The sequence below is a fragment of the Theropithecus gelada genome, chromosome 1 (genome assembly GCF_003255815.1).
Source record: "Theropithecus gelada isolate Dixy chromosome 1, Tgel_1.0, whole genome shotgun sequence".
In the NCBI taxonomy this organism is placed as follows: Eukaryota; Metazoa; Chordata; class Mammalia; order Primates; family Cercopithecidae; genus Theropithecus; species Theropithecus gelada.
In genome coordinates this window covers 158,685,277-158,704,891 of record NC_037668.1, presented here as the reverse complement: position 1 = coordinate 158,704,891, position 19,615 = coordinate 158,685,277, and the positions used below count along the sequence as shown (strand labels likewise).

General features: G+C 48.9%; 1 protein-coding gene across 2 annotated transcripts; it reads right to left on the bottom strand.

Moving 5' to 3' along the window:
* Nucleotides 1-1,661: 1,661 nt before the first annotated feature.
* PIGR (polymeric immunoglobulin receptor) lies at nt 1,662-19,573 on the bottom strand. Of its 2 annotated transcripts, XM_025400959.1 has the most exons (12): nt 19,446-19,481; nt 15,940-16,104; nt 13,637-13,732; nt 12,296-12,640; nt 10,256-10,912; nt 8,655-8,987; nt 7,576-7,902; nt 6,112-6,292; nt 5,578-5,699; nt 4,789-4,920; nt 4,615-4,673; nt 1,662-3,532 (listed from the first exon to the last, which is right to left on the bottom strand). In XM_025400959.1, the coding sequence occupies exons 3-12, from the start codon at nt 13,677-13,679 to the stop codon at nt 3,437-3,439; spliced, it is 2,295 nt and encodes a 764-aa protein (XP_025256744.1). In that variant the 5' UTR covers nt 13,680-13,732; nt 15,940-16,104; nt 19,446-19,481; the 3' UTR covers nt 1,662-3,436. The 2 variants fall into 2 exon arrangements, with proteins under 2 accessions (XP_025256744.1, XP_025256733.1); XM_025400948.1 differs by lacking the exon at nt 15,940-16,104 and having other exon boundaries at nt 19,446-19,573.
* Nucleotides 19,574-19,615: the final 42 nt, after the last annotated feature.

Genomic DNA, 19,615 nt, shown 5'->3' with positions numbered 1-19,615 from the left:
AGGTGCACTGGCTCATGCCTGTAGTTCCCGTGCTTTGGGAGGCAGAGGCAGAAGGATTGCTTGAGGCCAGGAGTTCCAGACCAGCCTGGGCAACAAACAAGACCCTGTCTCTACAAAAACAAAACAAAACAAAACAAAACAATTCCTAACCACTCTTGGGCCTTAATAATGCCCAGCAGTGGTTGAGCATTAATAATAGTTGGGCCTTAATAATAGTCCTATCTTTACATATTGGACTTTAAAAAATAATAAACATGAAGATAATTCAAGAACTTGGGGAAGATTTCCTTGTCATCAAATGTTTAAATAGTTCCTTGAATGCTCGGGGCCACTGACCATTGCTAATTGGTTTATCATCATCAATCTTGCAGTTTATTGTCACTCCCCTGTACTAAGATGAATCATATCTTCTCCAAACTCATGTCCACCAGAACCTATGAACCAGCTTCCTTATTTAAAAGGGTTTCTCATGCTACACGAGGAGCAGATGGACTTTGGGCTGTATTGACAATATCACTTAGGAATAATATAAGATCGCCTTTGGCTATAGTGACATTTCTTGACCTTTGCTTCAAAGGACTGGGATAGGCTACACAAGCTCAGGACTGGGATAGGCTACACGAGCTCAGGACTGGGATAGGCTACACGAGCTCAGGACTGGCTCGCTAGTTATTGGCATTCATACAGAAGTTGCACCTTAATCCTCTACCATAAACATGGCCCTTTGGTGAGTCAGAGAACAGCTTCCTGAAAGGGTAAGACAGTGGTAGGTTCTGACACATCTTGTCATTTTGATCCTCCTGGAACGATTTGCTGTCATTCCAGAAGCTATGCATCCCCATCACAGAAGAGAGAAATAAACATTTCTGATGCCCCCTCTTCTGGCTGGATAGAAGCCCAAGGCTCTGACCCAGGTCAGGGCCTGGGAACTGAGACTGAGTACTGCAGTTAGTGGGGCTGGAGGGGAGACCAAAAGAGGACTGAAGTCTGAGTCCAGGAAAGTGTAGACTTGGGAAGCTCATAGCATCCACAGCATTATGTTTAAGGCCTGGGTGGAGGCAAAGGTTCACATCAGGCAGGATGGCAGACTGGGGAGAACTTTCTTGCAGAGAGAACTCTCCACACACAGAAGCCCTGTGGAAGAGTCTAGGGATGAGATGGGGGGGCTAGCTGCCAACAGACAGCTTGGGCAGTCCTTATAGGATATGACATGGTTTAGCACCAGAACTTAGGAATGATCTTGACAGACAAGGGGGTCCCGGGGTGCCTAAAAGCGGGACCAAAGCAAAAGGCAGCCAGATGCAGTGGCTCATGTATGTGATCCCAGAACTTTGGGAGGCAGAGGTGGGAGGATCAATTGAGCTCATGAATTCAAGACCTGCATTGGCAACATAGCGAAATTCTGTCTCTACAAAAAAAATACAAAAAGTTAGCCAGTGTGGTGGTGGATGCCTGCAGTCCCAGCTACTCTGGAGGCTGAGGTGGGAGGATCACTTGAAACCAGGAGGTAGAGGCTGCAGTGAGCCGTGATTGCACCACTGCACTCCAGCCTGGGCAACAGAGTGCCCTGTCTTAAAAAAGAAAAAGAAAAAGAAAAGAAAGCCATGAAAGGGCTATCTGGGAGACAGAAGGTATTGGGGACAAATACAGTCTGAGCCTCATTGGTGGCAATCACAGTCTTTAATTATTAATTGTCATATTTCTGATTTGTTAGCAGGTGCCAGCTTGTAGGCTGGTTGAAGTACAGAACTCAGAGGGAAAAAGAAATTAATGTTAGTTTTCTGGAGAGCAGCCCCTCTCTGACACCATCAAACACTTCTTTGTTTCCCTTCAACTTGGAACTCTTCAAACACCAGGGGTTGTGAGGGTTTGGCCATTCTTTTATCTTAGGTCCATGTGAGTGACAGAAATGGTGGGGCCTGGGAAAGATCTCCCTCCTTTACATTTTCTCTTCTCCCTCCTCCTCCTCACAGAGGGGCAGGGGCTCTTGTAGAGAGATCCCTGGCCCAGGAGAGAAGACGCCAAATCTAGTTTATCTCACTGGCGGCCTTTGAGAAAAATGCTTCCGGGCCGGGCGCAGTGGTTCATGCCTGTAATCACAGCCCTTTGAGAGGCTAAAGTGGGCGGATCACTTGAGGCCAGGAGTTTGAGACCAGTCTGGTCAACATGGTGAAACCCTGTCTCTAAAAAAAAAAAAAAAAAAAAAAGCCAGGCGTGGTGGCCCACATCTGTAGTCCCAGCTACTTGGGAGACTGAGGCACGAGAATCGCTTGAACCTGGAAGGCAGAGGTTTCAGTGAGCCGAGATTGTGTCACTGCATTCCAGTCTGGGTGACACAGTGAGGCTATGTCTTAAAAAAAAAAGAAAAGAAAAAAAGAGGCCAGGCATGGTGGCTCACGGCTGTAATCCCAGCACTCTGGGAGACCGAGGCGGGCAGATCACGAGGTCAGGAGATCGAGACCATCCTGGCTAACACAGTGAAACGCTGTCTCTACTAAAAATATAAAAAATTAGCCAGGCGTGGTGGTGGGTGCCTGTAGTCCCAACTACTTGGGAGGCTGAGGCAGGAGAATGGTGTCAACCCGAGAGGCGGAGGTTGCAGTGAGCTGAGACCGTGCCACTGCACTCTAGCCTGGGCGACAGAGCGAAACTACATCTCAAAAAAAAAGAAAGAAAGAAAGAAAGAAAAATGCTTCACTCTTCCAAACCCTAATTTTCTCATGTGTGAAATGGTAAGAATGTGGGTTTATAATTACCTGTATGTGCGCTCATCATACATGACCCCTGAGGCTTTAGGACTCGAGAAATTTTATGACCTCTCCCAACAGGGGCAGAGGTGAGCACACCTGGTGAAAAGTTAAGACTCAGTGAGTATAAATACGCCAAGAGGAGCTGTGGCTTCTTTCACTGGTGTCCTCAGAAAGGCTGTGAGCGGTGTTGGTGGCATACCTGTCACAGCATCTAGCAGAGCACCTGAATTCTAGTATGTATTCAAATACGTCTTTTGATGGAAGGAAAGAAGAAGAGAGAGAGGACGGGAGGGAGGGATGGAGTGGAGGGAAACTTCTGTTGACATCCCATGATAAGGGTGCAGAGGGGCATTACACGTCTGTCCTTTCTGCAATCAGCTCTCCCACCCCTGTCCCTCTTCCTTCAAGGGACCCGTGAGGACTTCTATTCTTCTCCATACCTGAGGTTCTCTCAACAGAAAGAAGTTGCAAGTGGGACCTCCTCATGCCACCCTCATCCCCAATAGGAACAATTAGGCCAGGCTTCGATGTCACTGAGTAGGGGACCAGCACACCTCTGAGGACAGTAAGAAAAACCTAGGCAGGTGTTAGAGCAGGCAATGGGGTCCCCAGGAGCTGAGGGCCCCAGGATCGACATGATTCTGAAGGTGATTGTCATGGGTGCAGGAGGCAGGTGGCGACACCATCTAGGCTTCCTGAGGGCCTTCCTGAGCCTCGGTGGCCATAGTGCTGGACTGGAGCAGGAAGTCTTTGTAGGCCATCTCGGCTTCCTCCTTGGATGACTAAGGCACAAGAGGAGAAGCGTCAGTGTGGGGGGCACTGGCTCAGTGGGTGGAGTCGGGGGAGGGGAAGTACTCAATGTCCTGAATTCATGATCTTGGTCCAAGCAACACAAGCCTGTGGGGCCCACTGTTCTCATCCCAGCCCCCATGTTCACCAAACAGGACGCATTTTGAGAAATGGAAAGTTGCAGCCTCTAAAAATATCTCCTTCTGTCTCACTACCTCCTTCTGACACGTGGAGTGGAACCGCCTCTGTTGCCCGGGCCTGTCCCCGGAAGCTGCCCACACAGTCCACGGGCAAGGTGGCCTAGGCTGGGGTCAACCACGGTGGTGTATGTTTTTCTTTCTCTACCAGCCCAGAGAGGTAGCTTTTTGGCACCACAGAGTTAAAGGGGAAGGCTGTCTCCAGGAATAACTTGTTCTAACTTTGCTAAATGCCAGAGATGTTTCAAGAAAAAGTAGACATGATAAAAACAACCACAACAACAAAAACTATCACCTCGGGATTAGAGGCACGAGATGTTATTTTTCTGGGTCCCCTGAGTCCTAGGGAAGATTGCGGGCATGGTATATGGCACCCAAAGGCAGGAGTTGCCTCTACTGGGGCTTCAAGAGAAGTGAGCAGGGGCTTCTAGCCTCAAACTGCCCACAGCGAGCAAATGTCTCCTAGGACCAGGCAAAAAGCTGGTCCTGAGCAAACCCTTAAGGGAGGATGGGTGGCCTAAGGTCTTTGGATCCCCCAACCCAGGAAGAGCATCCATTTAATCACCAGGATTTGGCATTGGAGCTTCCCATCTTTTATGTACCTGCTTTTCTCATCTCCCGGCCTGCCTCCCTCTTGCCATTTTACAGCCTAATCATATAGCTCACCTCCTTCCTGGGTCTTATCCACATCAGCATTCCACAGCCAGTAAGATACAGTTCTTCCTCAAAAAGTCCTGAGGACTCCTAAGGACTATTTATACCATCCTCCCTAATTTGGGATCAGCCCCCATATTAAGGTAGTTCTTCCTGAAGTCTAACTGCAGCCCCTCATGCTGCATTTCCTTGGCACATAGTGGGGCTTCCTTCTTCCTCCTCACCCTTTTTGCCTTCTTGGGTTCTTTGGTCTCCGAGGTGCTCTCAGGGGTGGCAACAAACTCTGTGTGAAGAAAGAGGGTAGGTGAGCCCTTACTAGCCTCCTTTTCCCAACCCAGATGTGGGGCCAATTCTTGCTCTCCCTAGGGGCTGTGCATTCCCTTGAGTGAGGGTCATACCATCTTTTCCTCCGAGGGATGTCTCCTGAGTGATCGAAGAGGCTCCCATGTTGTCATTGGCTCCAAATTCCCTGGAGTTCTCGAAGTCTGACATGCTAATGTCTGTCCTGTAGCTTCTGATTGAAACTCGATCTGTCCAGGAGGAAGAGGAGTTGGTGTAGGGACAGGGGCTGGGACCTAGAAGGCCAGTCTGGGCTGCTTGTCTCTAGGCAGATCCACTGTAGCCCTGCAGGACAGCTGAGGTGGTGCACCTCTGACTATGACCCAGGGGGATGGAAATGATCCGAGTCTCCTCCCCAGTCCCTTTTCCTGGGTAATCAGGATTTGGTAATCCCTGATCTTTGTTTGTCACTCTGGGATCTTTCAATGAACAATATCTCCTTTGGTCCTCACATCAGCTCTGTGAGGTAGTGATTATCATCCTTGTCTTGAGCCATGAGGAAACTGAGGCATAGCATAAGGATGGCCCAATGTCACACAGCTCATTAGTTATCCAATTAGTCCAAGCCCAGGGTCTCCTGAAACCCAGTCTTCTCTTCCTGGCAGCCCTGCCTCTGAACCTAGACCCTGGGTAATTGCAGATGATTTTCCAGAGTTAGTATTTGGACAGCAGCTCCGAATTTAAGTTTCGAGTATGTGTGGGTTTATCCTTCCCCATCCTGCTTTCTCAGGATCCTTTGTTTCAGCCCGTGAAAAAGGAGAGACAATGGCAGCTTCCTCTATGGGTAGATGATTCAGGACTGAGGGCTCGGGTTGGAGGTGGAGGCAGGGAGTATCCCAGGGACTCACCGACGTTCTTCCTGTGCCGGGCTCTGGCCACCCCCACAACCACGGCTCCCAGTGCCAGCACCAGGCCCAGGGGCACCAGAGTGGAGACCAGCGCTTTGGAGCTCCCACCTTGTTCCTCAGAGCTGGAAGAAGGCTTAAGTTAGTTCATCCCTGGAAAGGAGATCTGGGGGCCCAAGGATGTGCTGCCAGGGTTGACTCGGCTACTTTGTCCTCCCAGGTTAGCCACCCCATCCTGCTGATGCAGCTCCCTAGCTCTGTTCTTCTAAGAAGCCTTCCCAGACTGGCAAAGGCAAGCACTGGGCCTTGTTGCATCCCAGGCCCGGAAGACTGAACTGACTTGTAAACACCTCCCCAGCCGTGGAAGAAGGGCAGAGGGTACCATGGGACCCTCCCACTTATTGTATAAGCAAGGTAGTAAGGGCTGCCCCAGTGCTCAAGAGACAGACAGGCTTTCCTCCTTGGACCTGGTGGCCCAGCCTCAGGTGCTCAGCTCTGGGGTGTTCTCCGAGTGGGGAGCCTTGAATCCTTCCTCACCTGCTGGAATCCACAGATGCTCTGCTCCCACCAGCTTGATCTCCCGTATCTGCCACGACCTTTTCCTCTGCAAAAAGCCTGGGATTCTGAATGGCTTTGTTCTCAATCTCCCGGACACCAGAGTCTAGCACCTTCTCATCAGGAGCAGCGTCTGCCTTCGCTGGGCTGACATCGCGGGACCCTGCCGCAGGGAAGAGTGGGGCCTGGGTTGTGGTTTTTTCTCTATGCTCTTACTCCTCGAGGTGAAGGAGTCTGGGGAGACTTCATGAGGAATCACAGGGTCAGGGTTCAAGCTCAAGGCTGTTGGGGTAGGACCCAGGATGGCATTAGAAACAGAGCTGTGATGGCCTTCTTCAGCTGTCACAGATGATCTCTGCCCCATTACTACCAAACGTATGGTGGGGACCTTCAAGCCTTCGTGTCATAGATCAGCTGTGCATAAAGGCTGACCTATCATTAAGGCTGACCCATCACTTAGGCTGGGGAGATTTTCAAGGCTCTGAGACGCTGGCCCCAGGCTTCCCGACTGCCCAACTGGGTGCGATAGTGCTGCCCCCTGGAGGTAGCCTGGCAAAGGGCCCCTCAGTGAGTCCCAACGGCAGGGTCCAGACACAATAGGATTTCTTGAGGGACTACGAAATACCCTTATTAGGGCTGAAACATTTCATGTGAAATTTTAAAAGAGGACTTGAAATGCAAATTTACTAGATGTTTCCTAATTTTCTTGATCAGACCTTGTAAACGAAGGTACCCGGCCCTCTTTTGAGGGCAAGCTTTGGCAGGGGGAAGGGAGATGAACATATTGTATATGACAGTGATGTATGCATATTATTCTTCTATACAGAGAAGAATATTTCCAGATAGAGAAGAGACTTCAATCTGGGTTGAGGTGGCAACTATGGGACTTGTCTTTTTTTTTTTTTTTTTTTTTTTGAAATGGAATCTAGCTCTGTTGTCCAGGCTAGAGTGCGGTGGCACCATCTCATTCACTGCAACCCCTACTTCCTGGGTTCAAGCAATTCTCATGCCTCAGCTACCCAGATAGCTGGGATTACACCACCATGCTCAGCTAATTTTTGTATTTTTAGTTGAGACGAGTTTTCTCCATGTCGGCCAGGCTGGTGTTGAACTCCTGGCCTCAAGTGATCTGCCTACCTTGGCCTCCCAAAGTGCTGGGATTACAGGTGTGAGCCACCACATTCAGCTGGGAGTTGTCTTAATGCCGAGGTTAAATTGCAAACCCACTATTTTTATTTAGTTGGTATGTTTATTTGAGATGTCCCTTTTGAAAGGCTTAATGAGGCTATACAGGACCTAAATGTCCCCTCCCTTCCCCCGCTCCACTTTCAGCCTTTTACAGCCAAACATACGGGCCAGCACTGATTGAGAAGCTCTTAGGCAGGGGCCTTCAGGAAGTCCTGCCTCTGGGTCTGAGGGGTGCAGGCCCTGCCCTTGGAGACTCACCTGCTACCTTCTTCTCTTCAACTGCCACATAGACAGCTGCAGTCTCTCCATAGAAGTGGCCCTGCTTCACTCCACACCAGTACCAGCCCTCGTCTGCCCTGGTCACTGCGTTCAGGGTCAGGGAGACAAGCCGGCTGTTCTCGTCACAGTTCACGAAGGCCTCGCTGGGGCCTTCGTCTTGGCTGGGCAGGGTCTGGCAGCCTGTGTTACTCCACTTGCACCAGTATTTCTCATACGAGGAGAATTTGCATGGGAAGTGGCAGGGGATGTTGAGAGTCTCTCCCAGCACAGCCGTGACATTCCCTGGTACCTTGAGGTTTGGTTCTCCTGGAGGAGGGAGGGAGGTAGAAATAAGCACAGAAGTTGGTACTTGGAGATGCTGCAGGAAAGTGACTCTGGTGTCACTGTCCACATGTCATATATATGTATGTATGTATGTATCTCAACCTTTTTCCTTTTTTTTTTTTTTGAGACAGGGTCTCTTTCTGTCACCCAGGCTGGAGGGTAGTGGTGCAATCATAGCTCACTGCAGCCTCCGTCTCCTGGGCTCAAGCGATCTTCCTGTCTTGGCCTTCCAAGGTGCTGGGATTACAGGCATGTACCACCATGCTCAGTCTACATTTCCTCTTCGTATAGCATTAGAAATAAGTATGTTATTCTGACTACGTAAGAAATGTAATTGTGTGCCTAGGTAATAATTATTATTGATGAGCACCATGATCAATCCAGAGTCTACCATAACCCATAGATCTTTGCACATGGACTTCAGTTTGCTTTCCTCACTCTTCCTTCTCTTCTAGACTCCATACAAAGAGGTATCTGCAATCCTCAACTTCAGCTGACGCCTGCACACTGCGAAAGAGGCCCATGTTCTTGTTAGTAGGAGGTACCATGTATGGTAATTCAGAGTGTAGGGTGGGTGTTACAGATATGAAAATGTGACCTCTGAATAGGTGGGCTCCCTCCTGAGGTCTGGCCCATCAGGGTGTAGGTGGGTGAAAAAGGAGGAAGAGTGGCTGGGGATGCTGCTGCTGGCTGGAGAGGTCTTAGAGCTTTCTCCCTTCCTGTTCAACTCTTACCTTCGATAATCTTGAGCTCCACGGTGGTCCTCCAGCGAGTATCGCCGTTGGTCAGACACCAGTAGAAGCCGGCGTCCTGTGTGGTGAGCTGGTTGAGGATGACAGTGAAGGTGCCATTGCCTGGCTCCTGGAGCAGGGAGAGGCGGCCCTCATACTGCTCCTGAACCAGCCCCTGGCTCTCCACCAGCAGGGGGCAGCGGCCATTCTGGGCCCCTTCCCAGAGACACCAGTACTTGAGGCTTTTGCTTTCCTTAGGGTTGTAGGGGCAGAGCACTGCCACAGAGCCTCCTGCCACCCCCTTCACCACAGTAGGGCTGCGGGGAATCGTGGACTCTGAAAGCACAGACAGAGATGGGATGGGAGGATGGCCACGCAGGAAGAATCTTGCGTGGCCTGAGAAGCCTTCTTCCTGGGGTCTCAGCCAGGATAGGGAGTGAAGTTTACATGCATCACCTTACCCTCCTCAGAAAATGAAAAGGAACTTTCCTAATGTCACAGAGCCTGCAGCTGGAGCCACCAGGGCCAGACTCCGGGGACATGGAGTCTCCCCGTCAACCTGGGCATGTTGTTCTTTTCCTCCACATTATTCTGAGCAGAGAATGGAAGGAGTTGAAGGAGAGAATATCAGCTCTTCTTCTTTGGCTTCTTACAAACTCTCCCTCTGTATAAGGTTTTGTCTGTTTTATACACTAACAAGGGTATTCCACAAAAGTGGCCAAATGGGATTATGTCCAAATCAAGAAAATATATTTAGAAAGGTATTATGTAAAATATAAAGTATGAGCTTAATTGTTGGGGCCCCAAGGGGCATCTCAAAGACGATAGCCATTGTCCAGGCAGCTAAAGCCGAGGTCCAGAGAGAACCAGGTGACCAAAGATGCAGGGGGTCCTGGTGAGGACCCTAAGCTGGACATGAACATGGCGTGCAGGGAACATAAGCCCCTTTAAAAAAAAAAGTCACAAGCACAGATACTTGGAACTGCAAGTACGGGTTTGCTGCTTCTCGCGAGGGCAACTCTATGCAGGGTGCTCTGGGGTGAGACGGAGCTGGGATTTAATTCTTTCACTATGCTGATGGCTCACTAGAGTAGGGCTGAGTGGGCCAGATGGTGCTGAAATTCACAAATAACCCTACAAAATGTGGGAGTGAAACATTTAGAAGCTGGGGCACTCCTGGGAACGCATTGATACCAAGATTAGCCAATCCTTTTTCCATCTGAATGTGAGGGATGAGGCACCCCTCTTGTTCAGGGGTCAGGGGAGGGGACAGAGGACCCCTGCAGAGCCTGCCACAGCCCTGAAACACAGTCTGTAAGTCCTGCCTCAATCAAGAGCTTTACTCACCTCTTACTTGTTAAGCAGGGACAGCCATCAAAAGGACTTTAATAACAGAAGAGTAATTAGGAGCTGCCACCAGGCAGAGGCTGCTTTTTCTGGCTGTCCTGTGCAGCAGCCCACACAGCCTCCACTTTGGGGCTGGTCAGTGAGTGGATGCTATTGGCTGATTGATGACTATTGATAAATAGACTCAGAGGGAGCTGAGCTTGGCTCTCACCTGCAAGACTGCCCCACCTCCTCCCTCTCCTTGTCTAGGGTCTTACCCTCATTGACGAAGAGTTGCCAGGCCTGGATGGGCCAGCCTTCCTGTAGCTGACCATCCGAGTGAGCTCCACACAGGTAGCGCCCTTCATCCTCCTTCCTCAGGCCCGTGATCACCACACTGAATGAGCCATCCTTGTCCTGGGGGTTGAGCAGGATCCTGCCCTCAAAGGCTGAGTCCCTCTTGCCCAGTGTGTTGATGACCACGTCACAGGTTTCCCTACTGTTCACTCGGCACAGAAATTTGGCCACATTTGCCACCTCAAGGCCCAGGGCACAGTGGAAGGTCACTGAGCCCCTCAGGTCTTCATAAACCAGTTCGGGCTCGGGCTCTAGCACTTGGAGGTCAGCATTCTTCTCATCATGATTGGAACCATCCCCGGCCTGGCAGAGATACAGTCCATGATCGCTGAGCCTGAGTCGGTCGATGACAACGGTGAAAATTAACTGGCCAGTACCTGGAATACGAAGGCGTATTCTGTCCTTATAGTTGGGATTCACATAATTTCTGGAGTCAATGACCAGCACAGAGGTCTGGCCTATCTTCTTGTACAAGGCCTTCGTCTTCGGAGCATTCTCAGTCTTGAAAGGGCATTTGATGGTCACCGTTCTGCCCACGTCCACTGTGTAGACTTCAGTGTCATTTGGGAGCTCAGGACCTGCAGGATGAGGGGTGCAGGGTAGGGGGTGGGCAAACTGTGATTCTACTTTCTTGCAACATAGGACTATTTGCTATTCCTAATTAGGGTGTGGGTGGACTTATAACCTGGAATGCCCTCCTTCCCAGAGGAACTCTGTCAGAATATGTCTTCCAAGGCCCAGCTTGACGGCCGTCTCTTCCATGAAACCTTCCCCAAGCTGACACTAATCTCTCCCTGCCCTATGCTTTCTTGATACATCTGCATCGCTTATTACATCCAATCTGGTGTATGGTTAATTATGTTCTCCATGGACTGGAAGTACCTTGAAGGCAGGAGCATGTTTTTCTCATGTTTGACCCCTCTGCTGTGACAAGCACAACGCCTCTGCATAGTAGGTGGCCAAATTAATGTGTGTTGAAATGAACAGAACGAATGTAAACGCAGGGTGATGGATTTCAATGCATACAGTAGAAGTTTCTAAAAACTACAACAGTGTAAATGTGAAATGGGCTGTCTTGAGGAGCAGTGAGTTTCTGCTAAAGTGCTTAATCAGAGGCTGCATACCCACCATCGGCAAGTTCTTCTAAGCATCTGGACAGGGTAAACTCTAAGCCCTCTTCACCTCTTAAGATTCTGTGGTTTCGAATCTCCATCCCCACCTGAATGACCTCCTCATTTAGTCCACAGACAATAGTATGCATATTCCAAAGGAGCAGAACATGTCTTTGGGAGTCCCCCTGAATTTCTTTCCTCTGTAAGACCTCTCTTTTGAGTTGTCCTTGACTATCTAAAATGGCCTCATTGTTAAACCCTTGTCAGAAAGAGCTTTTCTTTTTTTCTCTTTCTCCAACTAGAATAGGCTTGTTAGCAACCCATCCTTTCAGGATCTTGGTCTTTGGTCAAGAACTAATAATCTAGTTTATCCTGATAATACTGAAAGACTAAGGGTTCCTGGGTTAAAAAAAATATATATACATTTTACAAGAAGCCTTTTGGCAGCCCAAACCTTGATGGAAAGGTGCATTAATGATAGGAATTTAAGGATCCCTGTAAATCCCTCCCTGCCTTTTCTATCTCCTTAGCCTGATGTCAGATTTCCCTTTCTACCTGTAGCAAACACGAGAAAACTTGTCCTCCTGATACCCTTCTAAGCTGGGGTCTCCAGAAAGTCTAAAATGTTATAGGCCACCAAGTCCTAGAAGGGTTCACTTATCACCCCCAAGTAGGCCCTATCTGTCTCCTCCTCCTGTTCTAAGAAGTCTTTGCCTGGGGAGAGGGGAGCCTTCTGACCCCCGGCCGGGCTACGCATCCTTGTCAGGAAGTTCCTCCTCCAGCCCTCCATGCACCTTAGAGAATTCCCTCTAACATTCCCCCAGAAACCCAAGGAGCCTGGATCCTTACCCTGGCTGACCTCCAGGCTGACATCAAACGACAGGCCTCGGCTGTTGATGCCCAGGCCACACTTGTAGTGCCCGGAGTCATCCCGGCTCAGCTGGGCAATGTTCACCACAAATGTGCCGTTCTCCGGGAAGTTGGTCAGGTTAGCCCTGCCTGCATAGTTGCTGGAGACGTAGCCCTCTGAGGAGACGAGGGTTATGCAGCGGCCACTGGCTCCCTTCCGGCACCAGTACTTCCGGGTGTGCCGGTTGACAGAGGTGGGTGGGTAGTAGCACTTGATGGACACTGAGTTGCCTTCCACACTACTCACCTCCTGGGGACCAAATATGGGACTCTTCGTGGAGATGGCTGTGGGTACAGAAGAGAGAGGTTTTCTGAGGCCCTTGGGAGGTACAGCCTGTTCCAGATAATCCACTATGAGGAGATGTGGTTTTCTACCTGACACATAGGTCCTCTGTTGATAATTTATCGTGTATTACAGCTGGAAAATTGCTGAGATTAAATAAAGTGACTGTTTTAATCATGATTAAATTCTAATTGTAATTCATTAATGATAACCATTTCAAGGACAAGAGAATGACAAATTTATGATATTCCTTGTTTTTTATTTTATATATATATATTTTTTGAGACAAAGTCTCACTCTGTTGCCCAAGCTGGTATGCAGTGGCACGATCTTGGCTCAGTGCAACCTCCACTTCCCAGGTTCAAGTGATTCTCATGCCTCAGCCTCCCGAGTAGCTGGGACTACAGGGACATGCTGGCAAATTTTGATTTCTATTTAGTAGAGACAAGGTTTCTCCATGTTGGCCAGGCTGGTCTTGAACTACTGACCTCAAGCAGTCCACCCGCTTCAGCCTGCCAAAGTGCTGGCATTACAGCGGTGAGCCAGCATCCAGCCATCCTTTGTTTTTTCAAACAATAACACCACTTTCGTAAGGTGTTACAAGTTTGCACTTGCCATGTGTTATTTCCTTATATTTCTAAAAACACTTTGTAGATGATTTTCTTGCCTTTTTTTTCCCCAGATAAAAATATTGAGAGCCAGGAAGGATAAGTGATTTCCCTCAGATTTCACAGCGGGTTATAGAGATGCTTGGTTGAAGTTAAGGTCTTTGTTATTCTCAAATAAGATCTTTCACAGACCCCTGGCCTTGAGATTAGGAAGTGCCATTCCTGTCCCTGATTTCCAACGCTCACAGACATGGTCTCTGTATGACTCTTCCTCAAGGGAGTGCCAACTTTGAGAGGGACATCCCTGGGGATGAGTCTGATTTTAGTGTCCCCAGGGAGGTGAACCCTGGAGTCGGGCAGGCTGGAGGGGTAGGGACCTGGCAGACATACCTGGGAAGACCGCCAGCAGGCAGGTGAGCACGAAGAGCAGCATTGCTGGTGTGTCCTGAGCGCCGCACCACTCAGGCCGACTTCTCGTGTGCAATGCTGAAAACAATAATCACAAGGAGATGAAGCTCCCCTTGTCTTCCAAGACTGTTGACCTTAGAGTTTCTGTGACATCTGTTTGACTTTGTATCTCCAGCAATTGACATAAATCCTGTTGAATGAATCAGTGCCTCCACCTTTTCTATAACAACTCGAAGTCTTATCATCCTTCAACACTTACATTTCCTTAATAGCTATAAGTAGCTTTTGTCGTCTCAACTAAGCTGCAAGCTCCTTTGGGATAGAGATATTGTGTCATTTGTTCTGTTTCCCTGCCCATGAGACACAGTCCCAGGCACGCTGTAAGATCTCAGGAACAGCTTGCTGGGTGATTGGTTCCTACCAATACGTGGCCCCATCTTTCTGTTTCAGCTGCCCTCCCTACATTCCTGACATTCCTGGGAGGTGAAGCAGGCTGACATATTTCACGGTGTGTTCAGATGAGGAAACTGAGACCCACAGAGGAGGTGTCATGGTTATGAAGGCTGTAAATGTAATTATGATGGTCCTAACCCCACTGATTGCTCCCTTATTCTGTCTCAGGCACTGTGTTGAATAATTTATGTGTATTATCTCATATGGACTTAATATCAACCCTATAAGGTTAGTATTCTTATTCACATTCACATGGGAGGAAATGAAGGCTTAAAGGTTAAGTAGCTTGCTCAAGGGCACACAGGGGTTAAGTGTGTGGGGGTACACAGAATGGGGGTGGGGAATATTTAGGTCCATCTTTGTCTGACTGCAAAGTCCATGTGCTTAACCTCTCCACTGCTGTATGGCACCCCAAATACAAGAGCATGCTTTTACCTTATGCTTATCTGTGTTATTTGTAGAGACCCTGTTGCTTATGAAAGCACTATCATTTACATTATTTCATTTGAGCTTTGTATGTTCCCTTGAAATAAGACAGAGAGGTATAATCACAACCTTTTTATGGATAAAACATTGAGATCTTGAGATGTTGAATGATAGGCTTACGTTTTCCCAGCAACTTGGTTATGGAATTGGGGTTTAAAAACTTAGGTGGTAGGGTCTTTGTAATCCTGCCTGGTAAGACCTGGCAGCCAAAGATGAAGAATCAAAGATAAGACCACTCAGATGGAGCAGCCCATGTGGACTTTGTCACCACCGTGGACAAAGCCCAGGGCTGAGGAGAGCTGAGGAGAGCTGAGGGTCCCAGGGGCCTGCCTGACAGCAGCTGTCATCAAGGCCCCAACTACAGCGTAGAGGAGGAGAGAGGAGTTCCCACTTTCCCAGAGTTTGACAGACTTTAAACTTTGGAGTTATCTTGACAAAGAGAGTGTTAAATGATCGTAAGTTTGGGCAGTAATGAGTGCCATAAAGATAAGGATGCTGTAAGCAGGAGGAAGCTGGGCATTATCTCCCAGACCTCCCTCACCACCCTGGCCCCTGCTCCTGCTCCCAGACTCCCTTCAGCTTGAGCCAAAGGCAATAGAGTTGTTTATCTTGGTTATTTCTTTGTTGCAGGGGAATTTCCCAGCAAGGAACCTTTTATTTCCTTGTGAATATAAAGGTATTTTGTTTCTACAGTTCTTTGGAAGAGTAAGGGGAGGGAGTGGGAACAGATATGGGTGTCAGATGGCAACGTCGAGGCTCTCTTGAGTCCGGTTAATTGCCCCAGACCTTTCTTACTAGGTCAATGATTAATCCCTGGAGTGGGGCCTTAGCCAAACACCAGTCAGCTCCAACGTGAAAGCAATCAGGGGACATTGGCTGGGGTGTCATCACCTGCGTAAGCACTGCAAGCTGCCATGGGAGATGCTCCCAGGTGGGAGCAGCTTTCAGGAGGCCAGGAAGTCTCGGCAACAGTTGGGATGGGCTGGCTGCAAAGACCTGAGAGATCTACCATTTGCTACTTGTGCTGGCACGGGGTGGGTGCTGGCATAGGTGGAAGGACAAAATGCTGCCTGCTTTTAAGAACCCACACCAGCAGCAGTTGTCCTTGCTTCTTGTTCCTGTCCTCACCTCTAGATAAGCAACTGCCTAATATTTGTGGGAGACAGGAGCGGTCTTCCTACAAGCTGAGCAGCCCTCTTCTGGACTTGGCCTGGGTTGCAGAGAGTCAGATGCCAGCTTCTCCAAGGTGAAGACCCTGACCGCTGTCCCAGACTTCTCATTTTGTGACATGTTTGGGTGACTGTGCATGTTCGTGTGGAGAGGGGACATGTGCGTGCACCCATTACCCTCTGCATGGTCTCAAGCCAGGGATGAGAGCATCAGGCATGCACAGGCAGGTCAGGCAGATGGCAACATCGGCGGGATGCACACAGTCCAGTCCTAGACGGGATGATTGGCAGGAGAGGATACCCCTGCTCGGAACAGGAGCTCTTCTTTGCCCAAAGCTAAAACTTGAAGCACAATTTCTCTAGTAACAGTTGGAAGGATCCCAAGCTTTCAGAATCATTAGAGACCCCTTCCTCTCAAAACCAGAGACTTTCTTCCAAACCTGGGGGATTCAAATCTCAGGGAGACCCACCCCACTGGGTGGCTGGGGCTGGATTTAAAGGATTTGCTTAAGGAAGGAAGAAAAAGAACATAATGTTGGGCGCTCGCTATGTACCAAATGCTTTGCTAGGTTCTTTTCTTGTATGACTTCATCCATCAGCACAACAACCCAAGAAGCAGATGTTGTTATCCTCATGACACAGGTCAGAAATCTAAGGGTTGTAGGGATTCTTGACCCCAAGACTCACAGCAGAATCCGAATTTGAGGTCACTACCCCCATTATCACGCTTTAAATGAGCAGAGGGGCCTTCTTTATTGAGTTTTATGTATATGACATTATATCATGCATGAGGGCACGTTTTCTGGTCCTTAAACTAGCAGTTGTTTTTTCACTGCTGAGGCTAGGATGTGCTAGATCATTTTCAGTTTACTAAGTTAGTGTCCCAACATATTTGTAATATGTGGCCCCACAATTGTGGATTGGGGCAGGAGTGTAAGCTGTGCTGAAGAATAGTTTTTCTTTTTATAAAATGTATTTAACAAGCTCCTATTCGGTTAAAGTGACTGCACGTCAGCTCTCATTGTGTGGAGTCCAAACCTTTGTCCATCTAATCTCAGGTTTCCCTCTTTTTCAGAGGAAGAAAGGTCTCCTGGACTTGATATGAGGGTAGAAGTCTGCTTGCTGGGCATCGTTTGAAGATAGAGAGTGAGCTACTTAGGTTGGACCCATGTGGATAAGAGAGGAGACAAGCACTATGGGCTAGGCTAGAAGAACGTACACTGAGTCCTTTCCAGGTGCTTTACATGTGTTAATGTGTTTCATTTTTACAGCCACCCTAGGAGATAGGACAAAATGGGCAACCCCATTTCATGAGTGAGATAATTGAGGTACAGAGAGGTGAGATATTTGCCCAAGTTTGTACAGTTGGTAAGTGACTTAGATGGGATTCTGGATCAAGAGCATAGGCCCTTAGCCACTCTGCTCTACCTCTGAGGGTCTGGCTGTTGAGAGGAAGCAGTGGGAGAGGAAGGAGCAGGATATCCAATCTTAGAGAAGAGAATTTGTTCAGTTCTTTCCTCTCTGCCTTTCACAGAAAAGGCAGTGCTTATAAAGAGATACCTGGGGCCAGGCGTGGTGGCTCACGCCTGTAATCCCAGCACTTTGGGAGGCCGAGGTAGGTGGATCACGAGGTCAGGAGTTCAAGACCAGCCTGGCCAACACGGTAAAACCCTGTCTCTACTAAAAGTGTAAAAATTAGCTGGGTGTGGTGGCACGGGTCTGTAATCCCAGCTACTCAGGAGACTGAGGCAGGAGAATCGCTTGAACCCGGGAAGTGGAGGCTGCAGTGAGCTGAGATCATGCCGCTGCATTCCAGCCTGGGTGACAGAGCAAGACTCCAAAAAATTAAAAAATGAAGAGACACCTGGACCCAGGGGTAGGTGCCAACAGAGAAATTTCTTCCTGGAAAATATTAGCTGCTATTTATTTAGCACCTGCCACGTGTAGGATATGTTACATAACCATGTGTATAACCAGGCATGTTGACGCCAAAGCCTCTTTCCACTCCACCATACCGTGTCGATGCCAGTGGCATTGGGACCCCAGCCCCAGCCCCTCCAGAGAAAGGGAAGACATAGACGAAGGTCTCTGCTGGGCACAGTGCATAGGTATTTTTTTTTTTAAGTTGGATAGTTTGCTTTGTAGGTGACATCAAAATGTCCTCATGACCGTATCAAAATGGCTGTACCAAAACCTCACTGTTCAAACTTGCTGGTGACTTTACACCACTCGCATAGACTCATGCTGTCTTGGTTTCCTCAACTAGGGCATGGTATCACAAAACCAGCCCTGCCTACCTCCTCGTTTGTATCAGGGGAGAATGAGATGAAGCTGTGAAAGCCCAGGGCAAGTGGGTTTACTAAATGGAAGCCTGTGTGACCCCACTTTTTATCACCTAAAGCCACAGAGGTCTAGAGGCGCTAGGAGATAGGCAGAGAGAGTTGCTTTCCTGACTCCTGGCTCAGTCAGTGTTCTTTCTGTTACATTAGCACATCCAGGGGCAGAGAGAAGGATGGAGAGAGAATTCCAGATCTGGCTCTGGGAAGACCTACATCCAGCCACCAGACCCCTAAACCCCTGAAAGTGGCATCTCCTCTCCAGATGTTAAGGGATCTATAATTCTCCTAGTGAAGGGGGAAAGTGATGGCACAAAATAGGAGCAGCTTCAATGGCCCCAGGCACCGTGGCAGTTGCACAAAGGGAACTGGGGGTCGGGGACAGAGCTTAACCAGCTGCTGCCCTTGTGCCGGACGGTCTCACTGCTGGCTTGGGATGCTGTCAGGATGGGCAAAGGGAGGGGAGCCCATGTCTGAGATCTGCTGGCTGCAGAGCCAGGAGGAGCAGCAGGAGTTGAGTATGCTGCCTGTGGGGCTCAGCTCTACCTCACTCAGTGACCCCGTGAGGACCTCATTTTTTCTACCTCTAGGAAGGGCAGGATGATGCGATGACATACACTTATGTCTCCCATGGCAGGAATCTGCTAGAGCAAAGCGAGGTGGAATTGGAAAGGATTTCAGGGGTTCTTGGAAGCCCAGTAAAAGGAGCTGAACATGCCTTTGCCAGAAAGCCACAAGCGGGAAACCTCAAAGACTGGAAGAGGACTTGCTAGGTGCCATACTTTATGCGCATTATCTAATCCTAGGTCTGTCTGGTGTTCAATACATCCTTGATTAATTAAACTAATCTGAAAAATATGAAACAATTCCTATTTCATTCTAGAGGTGACAAAGCTGTTTCACACGTATTTTCTCATTTGAACCCACATTGACCCTGAATGATAGGTGTTATTTCTGTCTTTGTTTTATAGATTAAGAAATTGAGGATCAGAGAGGTTAGGTGGCTTGCCTAAGGCCACACAGTTAATCAACTGTGAGGAGTTAGGAAATCCAGGTGCAGACCAAGCTGAAAGAGTGCAGCTACATATGCTGACCACAGCGGTCCCTTCCCACTTGCTGATATTTATCAGAAAAGAATGGGGGGCTTCCACACACTTGTATCCCTACTCATCCCACTGGGATATGCATGCTTACTTCCCAACCACACATAGTCACAGTCTGCCTCCTTGTCCTCACCCCACTATCTGGGAGACTGGGAGTTGGGAATGGAGGGGGTTGCCTGAGCCATCGTCCCGAGCCCTTTCCAGATAGCATCCCATCTGGGGATCCCAGAGGAGTAACACTTACTTTTAGCCACTTCCTTCTCTCCCGTTGATCTGATTTCAGGGACACAGCCTGCTGGCCAGTTGGTAACCCCTGCCTCTCTAGGAGCTACTGGCAGGGCACTGGACGCTGCTGCCAAAACTGAAACTCTGCTCAGTGTTTGACCCACACCTGGGCTCTTAAAGGGCCACTCT